We start from the raw sequence: 20,618 nt of genomic DNA, 5'->3' as shown, positions 1-20,618 counted from the left end.
AATTCCCGCATATTCCAGGGAAAGGGGTGATGAGCTCTGATGCAACGCTCAATCACATCCGAGATGTGTTCGATCAGGTTCAGATCTGACAAGTTGGGGAGCCAGCACACCAAACAGAAATCATCACTGTGTTCCTTGAACCATTTCATCACACTCCTGGCCTTGTGACGTGGCATATTATCTTATTTAAAATTGCCACTGCTGTCGGGAAATGTGATTGTCATGAAGGGATATACGTGGTCTGTAAGAATGAATGTGGTCTGCAACCAGTGTACGATAATTCCTGGCCATCCTGCTGCCTTCACAAGCTGCACTGGACTTGCAGATGCCCACATGAATGTTCCCCAGAGCATAATGAAGCCATCACCAGCTCATCTCTGTCCCACAGTGCAGATATCAAGGAGCTGTTCCCCTGGAAAATGAAGGGTTTGCACCATCCCATCAGCACGATGAAGAAGGTATCGGGATTCATCATACTGTGCAATGCTCTAACACCGCGCCAGTGTCCAGTGCAAATGATCACAAGCCCAGTATAGTCATAGTTGCCGATGTTGTGGTGTTAACATTGGCACATGCATGGGTCATCATCTGCAGAGGCTCGACGTTAAGCATTTGGTGCACTGTGTGTCCAGATGCACTAGTAATCTGTCTAGCATTAAAGCCTGATGTTACTTCTGCCACAGTTTGCCACCTGTCCTGTTTTGCCAATCTGCCCAGCCTATTACATCCAACACCTGTAATGAGGGATAGCCACCCAACCCCACAATGTCTGGACATGGTTTCACGTCACTAACCACAGCACTCCTCAAACACCTGACAAGTCGTACAGTTTCTGAAACATTTGTGCTAAGCCTCTGGGCCATCACAATCTGCTCTCAGTCAAACTCAGATAGATTGTGCACCTTCCCCATTCTATGCAAGGATGGCACACTTACTGATACTACATGCACCATGTGTGTGTCTGACTAGCAGTCATTGCTCGGCAGGTGATCTTGCTATCACCTGGATGAGTTTATGTCGATAGCAGGTCAGTGGTCATTTTCACTGATCAGTGTATGTTATCCAACAGACAGTTCTACTTTGTGGTGTATATTAATACATTATATATAATACATGATATTTAACATGGTCATTGCTACAATAAAGGTATATTGTTAGTGTTATGCAACTTTCAGAGAATAACATACAAGCAGATAAAGTTGATTTTTTTTACAGAATAATGGACTACTTGTTACATGAGCCTGCATTACACAATATCATAAGTAACTAGAATAATTAAATCATTGTACTATAATACATGGTCTCTATAAGTCCTAATTGGTTTCTAGAACATCACTACATGTCACGCACTGTGTACAAAATACAAGGCAGGCCGTGAAAAGTGCAACATCATGAAGGTGCCATGTAACAAATGTCAAAATGGTGAAAGGTGTACCGGATGCCTAAATATGCAAATAATTGGCATTTCAGTGCAATGTTGAGGTGGGAGAGGAAGGACTTAGGGGTGAGCAATAAAGAGATTATTATTGAAATAAAAAGTGGAAGACATGGTAAATAGAGAAAATGTAATTCATTTTACAAAATGCAGGGGGTAGTCAAGTTGCCGGTGGCTTGGAGGAGTAATTCAAACAAAGTTTTGGAGGAGTGACGAAAGGATGTACATGTCCAGATCAGAGGCTGAAGGCAAAGAACTTCAATTCTGGAATCCACACTTTGCCCACGACCTCTAGCTACTCGTAATATCCTAACAATATTGTGAAGAGGAAAGTTGCTACTCACCATATAGTGGAGATGCTGAGTCACAGATAGGCACAACAAAAAGACCATCACAAATATAGCTTTCAGCCAGTAAGGCCTTTGCCAAAATTAGATGACAAACACACACATTCACACTCATGAAAACGCAACTCACACACAAATGACTGTAGTCTCAGGCAACTGAGGCCATACGTAACACCCTACTCCATTTCCTATTGGTGGCCTACAATAAGCAATGTGTCCAACTGGGGGAACTATGTTTGGCCAAGAAGTATGTGTCTGTACTAAGTGTGAGCTGCAAGAGCAGTCTTCCGATAAGTAACTCAGAGAGAAAAGACAATCCTTCCATCCAAACACTTTGCAATAAATTACTGCCACTTTTCTCCAACTGAGTGGCCATCTACACAGCAACTGCACAAAGCAGGTGGGAGAAATGTTATCAACATTCTGGATGTAAGAAAAAATTATGCAGCCAGTTTCTGGTTTGTTGTTTGTGACAAGACTGCGTTACTCCTCATGTAAAAAGGAGGAGAAATGTCCACCAGTATGTGTCAGAATTTGACAGGTCCAGGACTGTGACCTGTTGAGACAGCGATTTACCATTCTGTGATATTGACACTTGCATTAGTGAAGATCCCACGACTATCCTGCGAATGTGGGATCAATAAATTCAGGTGGGCCACGTGTAATTTTGGAGCCTGCAGCAATTAGTTCACCATGAAGTCTGATGTCCAAGCACATTGTCAGGGTATGAGATTTTCCAGATATTTTTGGAAATAGATAATTTCATTATGGGGATGTGAAATCCCATATTAATTTTGAATGTAAATGAACAAGCTTTATTGGTAGAATTGTATGAATTTTTGCTATCCAGAATAAGGAATTAGAATGTAAAGTTTTAATTATCATGGAAGAAGATTTATTAGAGGGCAAGTCCTGTTTTGTATGTTTTATTATTTGCATCGGGTATTCCACCTAGCCTCCATGCCATTCCAAGAGAGTAGAAAATGGTCTTGCAGTCTTGATGGGCAAAGTAATCAATGGCAGCAAACGGTCTTCTGCACCAGCAATGCTGCCAAGGAATACCAATGACCAGAAGTTTATATCATCAACTTATATATGTATGTATTAAAAAAACAGCTGTTATTCATTATCCAGAAGGTCTCCAATGACAACATCCTTACCATCTAATATGTGTTGTATTTAAAGGCACAATAAAAGCCTTAAAAGATCAGAGTTGCAAGATCCTGGTTTTTAGTAAAAATTAAGTTATTCTACACATAAGAAGAATATTTAACAAGTCGGGGGTTCACAGACTACTCCAAGCTGAAGATCACAGTGAGGTAACTTAAAATAACCCTCTCAATATATAAAACTGGCATGCCTGTAGTAATTGATATTCACGTGGTTGTGAATTAGGAATTGGGAGCCGGAGAGACTTACTGGAAGGAAAGCCATGTTATGAATGCAAGTTATATGCAAGGAAAAAGCTTTTAAAGCATGGAATGAGAAAAAACTGAAACATGATGATGAAAATGAGAGTGGACTGGAATGAAAGAAGACTCATTAAGTCAAATTAAGGCAAATGATTATGCTCACAGTGAAATGGCAAGAGTTCTGATTCACAGAACTGGGATAATATGTAACACAACACTGCTGTTAGTCAGACAGAATGATGTCAAGGATTTGCAGACACTATAGTCATCTTAACAAACAATGAAAATGAACTTTTAAGAAATGTTGAAAACATTACAGTCTTCTGTAAATGAGTTGGTGTGATAAAAGGTAAAGTACAATTAAATAATAGAAACATGTACCAAAGAGAATGTAAAATGGAGGTATGTAGCAGAAATAAAAATATAAATATCAGTGGCAAAGTTGGTATTTGCAAATACTAGGATATTTGAAACTCCCTGACAAATTAAATTTATTTGCCAGACTGGGACTCGAACCTGGGACCTCCACCTTTCACAGGCAGGCATTCTACCACTTTCCCATCAAAGGCGAAGATCCTTGGTTTGCACTCAGGTCTGGCACACAGTTTTAATCTCTCAGCAAGTTTCATATAAGCGCACACTCCACTGCAGTGAAAATTAATCAGGGATAGAATCCCCCAGGCTGTGATTAAACCATAAACCATGCCTCTTCAGTATCCATTATTCGAGGAGTGCTAGTCTTGCAAGGTATTCAGGTGAACTTCTGTGAAGTACTTGCAGAAATAAAACTGTGAAGATGAGTCATCAGTCATGCTTGGATAGCTCAGTTGGTAGAGCGCTTGCCTTCGAAAGTCAAATGTCCCAGGTTCGTGCCCCAGTGTGGCACACAGGTTTAATCTTCCAGGCAGTTCCTTATCAGCGAACACCCCATTGCGGACAGAAAACTCATTCTAGTAGGATATTTGGCAGCAATACTGATTTCACATCAAGAGCCTATCAGTGATGTCTATTGTGTGGATCATTCTGTTATAAAGAACTCGGATTCTGTGGAAAGAAAAGAGAATCCTGGGGATTTTGAAATACGGGTGTGAAGATGAATGGGGAAGAGAAAATACAAAGTTGCATGTGAGTGTGCTGACCACTTAGCAAAAACTTTATAAAATAGACTGGCTGTTGATTTTTTTTTCTTTGGAGGGGGGGGGGGGTGAGTGGTCTCTGGAGAAAATTGGGGAACATTGTAGGGTGGGAGTTGAGATCCATCATTTGAATCTAATAATGGATCTCTGTATTCATATCTTCAAAATGATAATGTAAAAAAATCAAGACAATTTCATAGAATGTAATGGGATAAATAAAAAATCTACTCACAAAGTGGTAGCAGGAGAACATACATATAAAAAGTATTACAGTTAACAGTTCAGAACCAGTGGTGCCTTCTTCTGGTGGAACAGTTGAAGGGGAAGGAAGGAGCGCGAAAAGATAAGGACTGGCGAGGCATATGAAAAGGGGTAGAGTTTGGAAAAGTCAACCAGAACCCCAGATCAGGGGAGACTTACCAGATCGAATGATAAGGAAAGAAAATTACTGGTGAGGTTTGGGAAAAGTGGTAGAATTGGGAAAAGTGGTAGAATTAGGAAAAGTTTCACAGAAATTTGGGTCAAGGAAAACTTACCAGATGTGTCTGGGTGACAATTCCAAACACTATCCCTTTTCCTAAACCATACCAGTCCTTTTCCTTCACACCTCTTCCTTTGCCTTCAACCCTTCTGCCAGAAGGAGCCACTGGCTTTGAAAGCTTGCAAACTGTAATACTTTTTATATGTGTGTTCTCCTGCCACTGCTTGATGAGCAGACTTTTTTAATCTATCCCATTACATTATATTTTCAATACAGTTTCATAGGAAATCTTGACCCAGAAAAAGTGTTCATCAATGTAAAATAGTTCAAGGTGTATGAAATTCTCAGAAAAAGAACTCTACTCACCAAGTAGCAACAGGAGAACACACACATAAAAGAGGTTTCCCTTCTGCATGCTCTGGGAGACAGTGGCTCCTTCTTTTGCCAGAAGAGTTGAAGGAGAAGGCAGAGGAGTGAAGGAAAAGGACCGGAGAGGTTTAGGATAAGGTGTACAGGTCGGAAAAGTCACCTAGAGCCCCGGCTCATAGAAGACTTACGGGATGGGATGAGGAGGAAAAACTGATTGTTGGGGACTGTACCAGATGAGGTTTGAAACCTGAGAGCTTAAAGGTGGAAGATGGTGTAATATGCAAGACAGAGATTACTGCTGAAACATCAAGCACAAGCTAATAAGAGTGAAAAGCTAAGTGCATTTTATGTAACAAAGTTGGGGGGGGGGGGGGGGAGAGGGGGAAGGGGGGATAGCGAAAAATAGACAGGTCAGAAAATAAAACATGTCGAAGACTAAAATGGAGTGAAGCAAGGAGTAATTACTGTGAAGAAATGCTGAGATCAAAGAAATTTTTGTAAATAAAGGCCAGGTGAGTGGCAAGAAGGTTGGGCGTGTTGTAGTGCCAGTTCCCACCATTGGAGTTCTGAGAAACTGGTGTCTGGTGGAAGAATCCAGATGGCACCTGTGGTGGAACAGGCACCGAGGTCACAACTGTCATGTTGTAGAGCATGCTCTGCAAGAGGATATTGTCTGTTGCCAGTATACACCCTCTGCCTATGCCCAGTCATCCTAACTGATAATATGGTGATAGTCATGCTGATGTAAAAGGCCAAACAATGATTGTATAATGGCTGGTATATGGCATGTGATGTTTCACAAAGGGCTCTCCCTTTGATAGTATATGTTTTGCCAGTTATAGGGCTGGTATAGGTGGTGGTAGGAGAGTGCACAGGGCAAGTCTTGCACCAGGGACGGTCACAGGGGTGAGACCCATAGGGTAGGGAGATGGGTGCAGAAGGAGCATAGAGTGTGACAAGGATATTGCAGAGATGGGAGCATGATGAAAAGCTATTCTAGGTTGTTGTTGTTATAGTCTTCAGTCCTGAGACTGGTTTGATGCAGCTCTCCATGCTACTCTATCCTGTGCAAGCTTCTTCATCTCCCAGTACCTACTGCAACCTACATCCTTCTGAATCTGTTTAGTGTATTCATCTCTTGGTCTCCCTCTATGATTTTTACCCTCCAAGCTGCCCTCCAATACTAAATTGGTGATCCCTTGATGCCTCAGAACATGTCCTACCAACCGATCCCTTCTTCTAATTAAGTTGTGCCACAAACTTCTATTCTAGGTGTGGTAGGCAAAAACTCAGACAGAATAAATCTCATTTCAGAAGTACACTGGCACAGGAAAAGTGATCATTCCTAGCTAAAATAACTCTATTAGTGTCGAAAATAGAACTCAATCTGAGGAAGAAAGTTCTAAAAATATAAATTTTGTGCACACCGTTGTATAGTAGTGAATAAGACCATGGGAAAACCACAAGGGGGAAAAATCAAAGTATTTGAGGTTTGGTGTGACAGAATGATGCTTAAAATTAGTAGATCAACAAGATCAGAACTGAAGAAGTTCTCTGCAGAATTTGTATGGAAAGGAATATGTGGAAAAGACTTACAGTAGGAAAGGGCAGGATATGTTTTAAGACACCAGGGCATAACTTCTGTGGTACTAGAGGAAGCTGTAGAGGGTAAAAACTGTAGGGGGAGACAGAAATTGAAACACTTCCAATATACAATTTTGCAGTTACTCATATGTCCTCTTGAGGATCACATCTGTGTGTGTCACACTCTCAGTGAATAGATAGAGCATCTTGTTATTACCTTACCATACTGAATATGTTTTGGTGGGTGATAACTGTTTCATTAACTGATAGCCATAAAGCTGAATATGAATGTTATTTAACTTGTTTTTAGTGGTATGGCGTTGCACTAACAGTGACTTCAACACTAACTAATCTGATGTTAGATGAAAGGTTAAATACTGAGAACATATTTATGATGAAGTAATTAACCAGAACTAGTCTCGTATGGAAAATATCAATCCTCGCACCTGGAGAGAATTCAAAAAGAGCTAAGATTAGAGAAGACAACCAATTACTGGCAGTGGTGAAAGCAAAAGGACAAAATGCTGTCTGGATATATTTAAAGGGGAAATGATATCATAATGGCCATTATTAAAGGATATACAGTGTGGCCCACTTAAGCAACTACAAATATTGAAAAATGATTTTCACAGGTATGAATATAAGGTGGGGGCTCATGAATGTAAATAGTATGAGATATTCTAAAACATAAGCAAATATTATTGCCAATATAAACTTATGTTTTTTTTTAAATGGACACCCTGCATTATTTCTTACACAATCAATAACATGAAAAATTGCAAAAAGAATGGCATTTGTTACATTGCAATATCTCAATTACATCCCAAGAAATTGCAAGGTGAAGTTGACACTTGAAATAAATTAAAGATGCCACTATTGCGTGTCCTCAGATGTGAGCATGAACTTCATGTTTCTCATAATTGTGATGTGATTGATGTATTACAATGCAACAAACACTGTACTTACTGCTATTTACACTGGTCTTAAAGTGGACTGGAAACAATACATATGTCCAATCACACACAATGAAAAATAAGGAAAGGGGTTACTTGTTTGTGCTTTACTGATCTTTATTACAGTACTAGAGTGGACATAATGCTAACGAAAATCCAGGTATCACTGGCCAGGGTAAACATAATCAACAGCTGACTAAGCATATAACAGAGGAGTAAATGCGAGTCGTATGAATTTGTGTGACCAGACATCTGTGTTGTTTCCAGTCCAGTTATTAAGTGTGTAAATAGCATTAAGTATAGCATTTGTTGCAACGTAGTACATTAATCAAACCACAATTACGAGCAACATGAGATTCACACTTGCATCTCATGATGTGCAATGGTGGTGTGTTCCATTTGTTTCAAGTGTCAACTTGACTTTGAAATTTCTTGGGATGTAATTGTTATATTGTGATGTACCAAACATCACTTTTTTGTGATTTTTCATCTTATTGACTGTGTATGAAATAATATGGGGTATCCATTTAAAAAAAAAACATAAATTTGCACCAAAAATAATATTTGTTAACATTTTACAATGTCTTACAGTATTTACTTTCAAGAACACCAGCCTTACATTCATACCCGTGAAAGTCATTGTTGTTCCAAAGGTATTTGAGCTGAAAAATTTGAATGGACCACCCTGTATACACTGATAGAAAAAAACCCACAACACAAAAAATAATTAATGTAGAGTAATGAAAATTTGGGAGTCCATTTGTCTAGGTAACATACTTAAGTGGTTAACATTACAAGATCATAGGTTAATGTAAGTGCAAGACAAGCCATTGCAAATGTGAAATGCCGGCACATTAATAACCAGTTTAACCACCAGAATTCTGAATGCAAGCATGCAAACATGCATGCTTTGTATTGCACAGGTGCCGGATTTCAGTTTGTGGGATATAGTTCGATGCCTGCTGCACTTGGTCAGTCAATACTGGAGCAGTTAATGCTGTTGGTGGATAACACTGAAACTGTCATCCCATGATGTTCCATATGTGCTTGATTGGAGACAGGCCTGGTGATCAACAAAGGAGAAGGAAACATATCAACTCTCTGTAGAGCACACTGGGTTATAACAGCGATATGTGGGTGAGTGTTATCCTGTTGAAAAACACCCCATGGGATGCTGTTAATGAACTGCTGCATAACAGGTCAAATTGCCACCAGGCTGGTGTACAAATTTGCACTCAGGGTACTTGGGATAGCTACAAGGGTGCTCCCACTGTTATTCAAAATCACGCCCCAGACCATAATTCCATGCAGACAGGTTGGGTGCAGGCCCTCGACTGGCCTCCTCCTAACCAGCACCAAGGTAGAACCATCTTTCATCAGACTGACCTCCACCCTACCCTCCAAGGAGCTCTCATTTGACACAACTGAAGAAACAAATGGTGGTGGTTTGGGGTCAGTGGAATGAATGCTACGGGGCATCTGGCTCCAAGCTGCCTAAAAGTACTCAATCTGTCACTGTGGTGCCAAATGCTGCTGAAATTGCTGCTGCAGATGCAGTTCGATGGGCCGGAGCCATACACCGAACACAATGGTCTTCCCTCTCGGTACTGCCACGTGGTCATCCAGAACCTGGTCTTGCTGTGACTGTATATTCTTGTAACCACTGCTGCCAGCAATCATACACAGTGGTTGCATTCCTGTCAAGTCTACCTTCAATATTGTGGAAGGAACATCCAGCTTCTTGTAGCCCTATTACACGACCTCGTTCAAACAAAGTGAGGTGTTGATAATGACGTCTTTGTCGCCTTAAAGGCATTCCTGCGTAACATCAGCTCACCATGTCCAGTCTCAGAGGTAACTAATGCTCAAAACTGTTTGAAGTAAACCTGATTTGCATCCTCATAGTGACACTAATAGCACCTCTCCTATGTGACTGGAGCAAAATTTGAATTGATATCATCTTTCAGAAACACACCTACCAACTTTCGTTTATGTCACACAACTTCTTTGTGGTGTTATGATTTTTTTTTTCCTTTTTTTTACATCCGTTTATAATGGGGAGGGGAAAAGCAGAAGGAAGAGAATCTGGATCCTAACGATTGAAAGGTAAGCTTTAAACACTGAGGAGGAAATAATGGGTCACATGCTTTCCAAGTAGAAAACTTTCCTTAGGTTTTGACATTGACACCAACGTGAACACCAGCTATGATTGTGGACGGATGGGCAACACAATTTTGCATGTCCTCCTCCATCCAAGCATTTATTCCGGTGTGGCACGTTGTTCATAGAACATTTACAAAGCAACACCTGAACAGATTTGGAATAAAACCTGGCAGGCAGGTGAAACAAATGTGTGAAAAAAATAATGAAGGTCTTACCGTGCGCTATCTGATGCAAGTCCTCTTGTGGATGCCTCCTGGAACAGTTGGCAGCAGTATCAGATCACAAATTCAGCGAGATAAAACAATAAAGAAAGGAAACTACACTAAATCTTGTAGAAACCGAATACCCCTGCAAGATTTCTTTCAGACAACATGTAGCAAAAATTGCAGAGTACGCATTCTGAAGACTAAAGATTATTTACACTACTCAGAACATAACACATCACTTCTACTTTATTTTAAATGTCTACAACATTTTTTACTTACTTTAAACATTCTGTAAATCAGCACTACTACAAATTTTGTCAGCTGGTGAAAATTCCTTGTTACATGCATACACTACTTCATTTTATTACAGCATCATTTGGTGTTTTTAATTCATTTTGTGACACTTTTTAACACTACATACATACTACTATACAAATATGTGTTGCTAGTACAATACACAATTCAGTTTAGACACGCAGCAAGATAAGTGGGAAGATGTCACTCCCCGCCCCCACTTGGCCAACATCCGTTACTACAACATGTGAGTGGTTGCCACAGTCATTCAAGTGATCTTATGATGCAATAAGTGAGATTGTTTACACAGTCTTACAACGAATGCTTCAAAAATGCAGTGGATAGGTTTCAAGCAGGGATATAACATTTCACACATCCTAGGAGGACATGTTTTCATTGCACACTGATTATTGCAAAGTTCCATCATTAAATTACACCTAACATTAGCCATTAAAATTGATAAATAATCAGGATTATTAAAGCACATCAACAATGATAGTATAGCAATCATGGACAAAGCCAAACTAACATGTACAGGGGTATCAGATATATTTAAGCAATTAAAATGATATCTGAACCCCAACTATGAGGAAAATGGAATGAAGATAAAAGTGGAAAACACTAGTACAATGATTTTTACAAGGAATTCCAGGACCATAAAAATGAAAATCAGTGATGAGTTGGTGAAACAAGTTGGCAACTCCAGGTATCTAGGATCCAAATAACCAGCAACATGACACATAATCAAGAAATCAAAACAAGAATACCTATCGAAAAAGAAATGTTTTACACAAGTAGTATTTTCTGTGGTCCATTAAATAAACAACCAAAGAAAATATTAGTTCAAATGAATCAAATGGTTCTGAGCACTATGGGACTTAACATCTGTGGTCATCAGTCCCCGAGAACTTATAACTACTTAAACCTAACTAACCTAAGGACATCACACACATCCATGCCCGAGGCAGGATTCGAACCTGCGACCGTAGCAGTCGCACGGTTCCGGACTGCGCGCCTAGAACCACGAGACCACCGCGGCCGGCGAAAATATTAGTGAACTTTTTTGTGTTGTCCTGTATGGTGCCAAAATATGGACAGTAGGATGCAGAGAGGAGAAATGCCTAGAAATCCTGTGAGACATGTATATGGAAAACAAGGAAAAGTGTGAAATAGACAGGCAAAATAAGATTGTTGTGACACAAAGAGTGAATGGGAAAAAATACTGGAAACAATTGTTGTTGTTGTTGTTGTTGTTGTGGTCTTCAGTCCAGAGACTGGTTTGATGCAGCTCTCCATGCTACTCTATCCTGTGCAGGTCTCTTCATCTCCAAGTAACCACTGCAACCTACATCCTTCTGAATCTGCTCAGTGTATTCATCTCTCGGTCTCCCTCTACAATTTTCACCCTCCACGCTTCCCCCCAGTACTAAATTGGTGATCCCTTGATGCCTCAGAATGTGTCCCAGCAACTGATCCCTTCTTCTAGTCAAGCTCTGCCACAAATTCCTCTTCTCCCTAATTCTGTTAGATCTCTTCATTAGTTACATGATCTACCCATCTAATCTTCAGCATTCTTCTGTAGCACCACATTTCCAAAGCTTCTATTCTCTTAATCACTTAATCAATATTCAATGTTAACAAAGTTCTATTCTTCACAAATGCCTTTCTTGCCATAGCCAGTTTACATTTTATATCCTCTCTACTCCAACCATGATCAGTTATTTTGCTCCCCAAATAGCAAAACTCATCTGCTACTTTAAGTGTCTCGTTCCCTCAGTATTAACTGATTTAATTCGACTACATTCCATTATCCTCATTTTGCTTTTGTTGATGGTTCATCTTATAACCTTCTTTCAAGACATTGTCCATTTCGTTCAACTACTCTTCCAAGTCCTTTGCTGTCTCTGACAGAATTACAATGTCATCAGCAACCCTCAAAGTTTTTATTTATTCTCCATGGATTTTAATTCCTACTCCAAAATTTCTTTTGTATCCTTTACTGCTTGCTCAATATACAGATTGAATAGCATCGGGGAGAGGCTACAACCCTGTCTCACTCCCTTTCCAACCACTGGTTCCCTTTCATGTCCCTCAACTCATAACAGCCATCTGGTTTCTGTACAAATTGTAAACAGCCTTTCGCTCCCTTTATTTGACCCCTGCCACCTTCAGAATTTGAAAGAGAGTATTTCAGTCAACATTGTCAAAAGTTTTATCTAAGTCTACAAATGCTAGAAATATAAGTTTGCCTTTCCTTAACCTCTCTTCTAAGGTAAGTCGTAGCGTCAGTATTGCCTCACGTGTTCCAACATATCAACAGAATCCAAACTGATCCACCCCGAGGTTGGCTTCTACCAGTTTTTCCATTCATCTGTAAAGAATTTGAGTTTGTATTTTGCAACTGAGACTTATTAAACTGATAGTTCAGTAATTTTCACACCTGACAGCACCTGTTTTCTGTGGAATTGAAATTATTATACTCATCTTGAAGTCTGATGGTATTTTGCCTGTATCATACATCTTGCTCACCAGATGAAAGAGTTTCGTCATGGCTGGCTCTCCCAAAGCTATCAGTAGTTCTAATGGAATGTTGTCTACTACCGGGGCCAAGTTTTGACTTAGATCTTTCAGTGCTCTGTCAAATTACTCATGCAGTATCATATCTCCAATTTCATCTACATCTACATCCTCTTCCATTTCCATAATATTGGTCTCAAGTACATTGTCCTTGTATAGACCCTCTATATACTCCTTCCACCTTCTGCTTTCCCTTCTTTGCTTAGGATGGGTTTTCCATCTAAGCTCTTGATATTAATACAGGTGGTTCTCTTTTCTCCAAAGGTCTCTTAATTTTCCTGTAGGCAGTATCAGTCTTACCCCTAGTGATACATACTTGTACATTCTTATATTTGTCCTCTAACCATCCCTGCTTAGCCATTTTGCATTTCTGTGAATCTCATTTTTGAGACATTTGCATTCCTGTTCACCTTCTTCATTTACTGTATTTTTATATTTTCTCCTTTCATCAGTTAAATTCAATATCTCTTATGTTACCCAAGGATTTCTACTAGCCCTCACCTTATTACCTACTTCATCTTCTGCTGCCTTCACTATTTCATCTCTCGAAGCTACCCATTCTTCTCCTACTGTATTTCTTTCCCCTGTTCTTGTCAATTGTTTCCAAATACTCTCTCTGAAACTCTCTACAATCTCTGGTTCTTTCAGTTTAACCAGGTCCCATCTCCTTGAATTCCTACCTTTTTGCAATTTCCTCAGTTTTAATCTTCAGCTCATAACCAATAAATTGTGGTCAGAGTCCACATCTGCCACTGGAAATGACATACAATTTAAAACCTGGTTCCTAAATCTCTCTCTCTCTCTTATCATTATATAATATATCTGAAGCCTTCCAGTGTCTCCAGGCGTTTTCCATGTATACCAACCTACTTTCATGATTCTTAAACCTCCTGTTAGCAATGATTAAGTTATGCTCTGTGAAAAATTTTTCCAGGCGGCTTCCTCTTTCATTCCTTACCCCCATTCCATATTCACCTACTACTTTTCCTTCTCTTCTTATTCCTACTTTCGAATTCCAATCGACCATGACTATTGAATTTTCGTTTCCCTTCACTATCTGAATAATTTCTTTTATCATATCATACATTTCTTCAGTCTCTTCATCTGTCTGTCTATCTTGGCTTCAATAATCTGTTCACTAGGCTGTTCATAGCAAGTTATCCAGATTCCTATTTTTTTATTCATTATCAAACCTACTCATGCATCACCATTATTGGATTTTGTACTTATAACCCTGCATTCACCCGACCAGAAGTCTTGTTCCTCCTGCCACCAAACTTCACTAATTCCCACTATATTTAATTTTAACCTATCCATATCCCTTTTTAAATTTTGTAACCTACCTGCCCAATTAAGGGATCTGACATTCCATGCACCAATCCATAGAATGCCAGTTTTGTTTCTCCTGATAATGATGTCCTCCTGAGTAGTCCTCACCTGGAGATCTGAATGGGGGACTATTTTACCTCCAGAATATATTACCCAAGAGGATGCCATCATCATTTCACCATATAGCAAAGCTGCATGCCCTTGGGAAAAATTATGGCTGTAGTTTCCCCTTGCTTTCAGCCATTTGCAGTACCAGCACTGCAAGGCCGTTCTGGTTGATGTGACAAGGCGAGATCAGTCAATCATCTGGACGGTTGCCCCTACAACTACTGAAAAGGCTGCTGCCCCTCTTCAGGAAGCACACATTTGTCTGGCCTCTGAAAAGATACCCCTTCATTGTGGTTGCACCTATAGTACAGCTGTCTGTATCACTCAGGCACACAAGCCTCCCCAGCAATGGGGCAATGTCCATGGTTCATTGGAGGGGGGATTGGGGGGGGGGGGGGGGGGACAATTCAGAGGAAGAAAAGAAATAGGGTACAATACTGTATGAGAGGACATTGCCTACTAAAGGATGCAGCATAGAGAATGAAGACTGGAACAATGACATGAGGGAAAAAATATACTAGTTAACTGACAACATCAGGATAAATGAATCACTTGCAGCTACAAAAAGGATGGCAGAAAACCAGCAGGGCTGAAGAATACTAAATGTGCAGTGCTAGACCTGCCTATTAGGCAGAACAATACCTTATCATCATCTGTTAGAAGTCAGTAATTCTCACATGGCTGTGTAATGGAATGTCATTCTTTGTTCTGCATTATGAGCTAAACTTGTGTTTTCCAAGGTTACCACCTCAGCATGTACGGTGCCCCTTACTTGGAGATAAGAGTGCATTTTACTTTATTTCCAGTTTTGCTATTTCACATATATGAAGTGAGTGCATCAGTGCTGCAATTACGTACAGAGCAAGGAAGAAGTGGTAGGTTCCCACACTGGCTGGCAGAGGCAGTTGCCTATCTGGCAATTCCAGAGGTAGTGGGATGGTGTTCCCAATGCAGAAATCCCTCATGATCAGCAAAGACAGATAAGTAGGAAAAGTACATTTATTCTGCTTCAAATAAAGTAACTATTACTAATAAATATTTGCTAACAAAAGTTACCTTTTGCCACTCAGACATTAGGAGGAGTCTATGGGTCATAAATACTGTCTTTCAGAAATTTTACAATGTCAGGAAACATTGATGCTAATAAATAAATGAATAACTCTGGCATAACCAAAGATGTACGATCTTATAGAAACTGTTCGGATTGTTTGCTCAAGTTACGGATGACGCATTATAGTCGGCAGTTGTCAACAGGATGCCATTCGATCTGCTATGTGGTACCATTAATAGTTAGCTTATAACCAGTGTGAACAAGTTCATTTTACAGTGTTTCTTAAATATACACACCATAATGGCATCCCATGTAAAAATTATTTGCACAACAGGTAGGTTGTATTCCTATGTGGTAGTTCACTATGTCAGTTCAAGGATGAACTGGTTTAATTATCGCAAAACTCAAGGGGGGGGGGGGGGGGAAGACTTTGGGACTTTGGCCAGTTGCAGGAAATCAGCATCGAGATCCACTTTGATGGAAACTTTCACCACTCCCAACATTAATCGGCGTTTGCAACAGAATGCAGAATGATTCTACTGGCACCAACACACTTCTCAGTTAAGGACCATGAAGACTAGCTAAGAGAAATCAGGACTCACTTGGAGGCATATAAATAGCAATTTTTGCCTCACTCAATTTACGAGTCAAGCAGGAAAGAGAATGATCAGAAGTGGTGCGACATACCACTTGCCATACACCATATGGTGGTTTGGCAAATATGTATGTAGACCTACAGACCTATACAGTATGTTACGCAGAACCATAGTCGTGGACACTGGTCCCAATAGGTGACCCCTTCATAATGAGAAAATTGTTGCAACAAGTTCGACACTCCGTAAACCAGTTTTCGTGGAACAGATGTGTTTTTCCTTGTTTTTTGTATGAACTGATACATCAAGAGAAACAAATACTATAGAGGTGGTCAAACAATGCTAGTGATGATAAATGTGTCAAAGAAGAACAAGAGAATGGCAGGTATGAGGTCAGCATGCTTAACTGCACAGGAAATTTTTGTGGCTGGTGTAGACATAGGTACCGCCCCACTGTAGACGGTTAGAATCCGGACACCTAGTGGCACAGACACATGGTAATTTCAGTCAAGCAGTAATGACCTCTTCGCACCAGAAGTAGACATTATTTGTCATGCACTAAATGAAGCACAGTGTGTGAAATTCCTCAGGATTTATCTGCATTCCAAATTAAAATGGAGTCATCAGGTAGCCCATCAGCCCAATATGCACTGAGTGATAGTGGTTTTAATGCTTTAGGCATTCTGTACAGTCTCCTCTGCCTCGAGTACAATGCAACACAACACGCAAACAAATGAATGAGTGAATGAATGGCCTGTAAGCATGGTAAATGGAGAATAACAAGTAAATGTACTTATTGGCTGCAGATAATTTATTTGTACAAAATGAAACTGGAAGGTGAAGGTCAAGTGACAGGTGTCATGATTGAAGCTACAAAGTAGAAATGCTAATCCCACTAGTAAAATCAAAGAACTTCCAGGTGTTTCAAGATGAATATCGTGGTTTAAAGGATTTATAGCATTCATTACATGCAACTTACAAAAAAAACACACACACACACACACACACACACACACACACACACACACACACACACACACACACACACACACATATATATATATATATATATATATCACTCCAAAAAACACACACACACACACACACACACACACACACACACACACACACACACACACACACACACACACACACACACACACACACATATATATATATATATATATATATATATATATATATATATATATATATATATATATATATATCACTCAAGCAGGCTCACCTTGCACGTACATGGCCACTGTCTCTTTCATTTGGTGTAGTGTGGCCCGAGTGGCCAGATACAACAGTCACGTGTGTGTGAGGTGCACTTTACAGTGAGTAGAAATTTCCCTTTTCATAATTATCAGTATTCTAACCTGGATTTTCCATTGTTTAAACAATGTGTTGAATGAGTGTGAGAGCCTGTCATGTGTAGCCCCAAGGTATAAGTTCAGAAGGCTAGTTGTGAAATAATGATTCCAGTGACATCTATGTTGAGCCTTTTAAGGAGGTGTGTATAACTACATCCATATTATTTGTAGTTGTTACAAGCTATAAGGCCTATAGAATACAGTTTATATGCAAACTTTGCAAACAAAACATTGGTGCACAATGATCTGGATCATGTTATCCTCAGAGGTGTATCACCATTTCACCTAAGTGGAAAAGTGAACACACATAATGTATGCATCTGGGGGTCAGTAAATCACCACAGGATGGTACAGCTGCAAGAAGACTTTTCTAAATTGAATGTTTTTTTGTGCCATATCCAGGTGGAAACTTTATGGGCACCTTTTTTTTTTTTTTTTGTCAAGCAACTTAACAACGTGTTTTGTATTTTGGTGAGACAGAGCTATGCCCCCTTCCTCAATTGGAAGAAGCTGAACAACAGAACTTTGTCATTATTATGGTGCAATGTATCACTGACAACTCAGGTCACGATTGGTCAAATGACGTTGTACCAGACTGATGGATTAGCCACAAGGGGCCAGATGACAGAACTTGTTAAGCACAGCCTTAATATTCCCCCAACCTGAGACCACACGACTTTTACCTTTGGGCATTTATAAAGGATCATGCGTTTGTGCTTCTGCTACTAGTTGACTGAGCTAATTTACGAGACAGGACTGAAATGGTCATTGCAACACAACAATTACTCCAGAAATGCTGATGAAGGTGTGTGTGTGGTGGTGGCGGTAGTGGTGGGGGGGGGGGGGGGGGGTGCTCCACTATATGGTGTGTAGCAACTATCCTTTTCATAATACTGTTACACTCCATTCTGTATTTTCCATTGTTTGTTACCAGGATTCGTCACATGTGAGAACTTTGTCCAAATAATCTAGTCCCCTTGAAGCCTTCCTTTCATTGTTGACATGCCATCACACAGTGAACCTTCTGTTCATCACTGATCACATGAGGCAGCCATTTTGCTGCAACTTTTCTATACCCTAGAACATTTGGTAGAGTGCCTTCAGCTGATCAGTATGACATATTTATAATTTCTGACATCTCTGTGAATGACAAATGATGGTCTTCCTGCAACATGACATCACTTGTGTTGACAATGGTTTCAGTCTTAGATGATGAGGGCCTTCCAGGACATTGAGCATCCGCAAGTTCATTTTCACCCCCACAAATCATTTGTGACACTCAAAAACTTGTGTTTTCCCCATGGCTTGCTCTCAGTAGGCTTGCTGCAACATTTCCAGTGTTCGTGACAGAGTTTTCTCAAGGAGAACACAAAATCTAAATGTCACATGCTGCTGCAACTTGGGATCTGTGTTGCGTACAGTAAACATGCCCGTACACTTTTCCTGCATACTGCCAGGTAACTGACACGTTCAGTATTGCATCATTCAAGATCAGACCTCTCTGGTACTGCCAACACCAATCTCAACTGCAAGCACAATAAAATGCAAAAAAATAATTCTCTTATATTTTCTGACACCCCCTTGCACAAGATTACTTACACCATTGTCAGTTGCATCCACTCCCAAATCTAAGTCTGGATCTTCTTTAATATAGACATAGACCCTTGATGTTTCAAATGGATCTTCGACAACCTGGAAAAAGGAAAACAATCTATACTACTAAATCACTATCCTAGAATCTGGTATCAGTTGCAATTTGCCTATCTAACAATTTCCAGGAGCAACAAAAATTTTATTTTCAATATTTTGCATAATTATTGACCAATTTAAAAAAAATTATAATGCTGTCTTTGTCTGCTCATTAAGAAATGTAATCCCATGTTAAAGTTTGGCATAATAATACAAGCATTACTATTGGAAACTGTGTTTCTCTTGAGGCAGCTTATTGATGGTGTACAAATACTGAAACTATACTCATTCAGTATTTGAGAATTAGGGCACTTAGCAACTTTCAGCAAACTTTAAACATAATTTTAAACATCACCTAAAGTGGTTCTTGCTTACATGCTTAAAGCCAAATATTTATCACATTAACTTGTTTGAAAGGTAATCAGACGCTTGAAACTGTGTTACACAACGGAGTTTGATTCTTTAAAGAACTGAGATTTACTGATTTAGTTTAAACTGAAGCTGCAAGAATACATTTACATCTCCTAACTTCTCATTTTACAGGAAAAGGGTAAATTAGTTAGTTAGTTAGTAATTCAATAAATCAAAGTTACTAGAAATGTTATGATATGGAATGTGTCAACAGATTACTGACAGAACACTTACATACAACTTAAAAAATAATAAGTAATATTTCTCTACAAATGATCAATTTTATGTATTCAAGAGTTATCCTATGATATAGAAGAAGATGTTAAGAAGAAACATCTTCAATACACATTTGAAAACACTTCTGTTATACATTTTATTTCTATGGACAGAATGTCAAAGAGTTTTATAGCTGTGTATTTGACTATTTTCTGTGCCAAAGCTATATTTATGAAAGGGTAATGCAGATGAGTTCTCCTTCTAGTTTTGTACTTGTGAAACCCTCTGTTACTCTCCAACTTAGATGGATTGTTGATAAAAAAATTTCATACGTGAATTTGTGTACTGTGAGGCTGTGGTTAATATTTCCAGCTGGTTAAAGTGAAACCTGCAAGATGTATGTGTGTGTGTGTGTGTGTCATCCACAAGTAATGCCAAGTGCTTCCTTTTGTGCAATAAATGCTTTTTGCCTAAGCAAAGAGTTGCCCCAGAATGTTATCCCACAAGGCTTCAGTGATGAAATATGCAAAATGTGTTAATTTATTGCCTTTTATATCCTCAATGTTGGTACTTATTTTTGTGCCAAAAATAGCTCAACCTAAATGTTTTACCAGACCTACTATTTTGTTTTTCCAGATTAATTTTTCATCTATATGCACACTAAAGAATTTACAAGTTTCTACCTTGTTTATCATTTCTTGACAGTATACTAGGCTAACTGTGAGTGGAATACTTTCAATAGTACAAAACTGGATGAGCTACATTTTTCCAACGTTTAAAGCTGGCCCATTTGGGCAAAACCATTCAATAAATTTTCTTTGTTGGTGTTTCTTTGCTCAGGCCCAGAACAGCATTTATATCATCTGCAAACAGGGCTAATCCTGCCTG

The 20,618-nt window shown here is 39.4% G+C and overlaps 1 protein-coding gene across 3 annotated transcripts in view; it reads right to left on the bottom strand.

Annotated features, from left to right (window-relative positions):
- Positions 1-20,618, bottom strand: part of LOC126212826 (zinc finger protein 665-like) — a 47,577-nt gene that overhangs the window by 6,643 nt on the left and 20,316 nt on the right. For 2 of the 3 annotated variants that reach the window (XM_049940231.1, XM_049940232.1), the window contains 2 exons: positions 19,014-19,106; positions 10,096-10,133 (listed from right to left, as the gene is read on the bottom strand). In XM_049940231.1, coding sequence (XP_049796188.1) covers positions 10,096-10,133; positions 19,014-19,106 — 131 coding nt within the window. The remainder of the gene's footprint in view (positions 1-10,095; positions 10,134-19,013; positions 19,107-20,618) is intronic. The other variant, XM_049940233.1, reaches the window with a different exon arrangement.

Source organism: Schistocerca nitens, chromosome 11 (genome assembly GCF_023898315.1).
Source record: "Schistocerca nitens isolate TAMUIC-IGC-003100 chromosome 11, iqSchNite1.1, whole genome shotgun sequence".
NCBI lineage: Eukaryota > Metazoa > Arthropoda > Insecta > Orthoptera > Acrididae > Schistocerca > Schistocerca nitens.
Note: the sequence above shows the minus strand (reverse complement) of the source record. Positions and strands in the feature narration are given on the sequence as shown.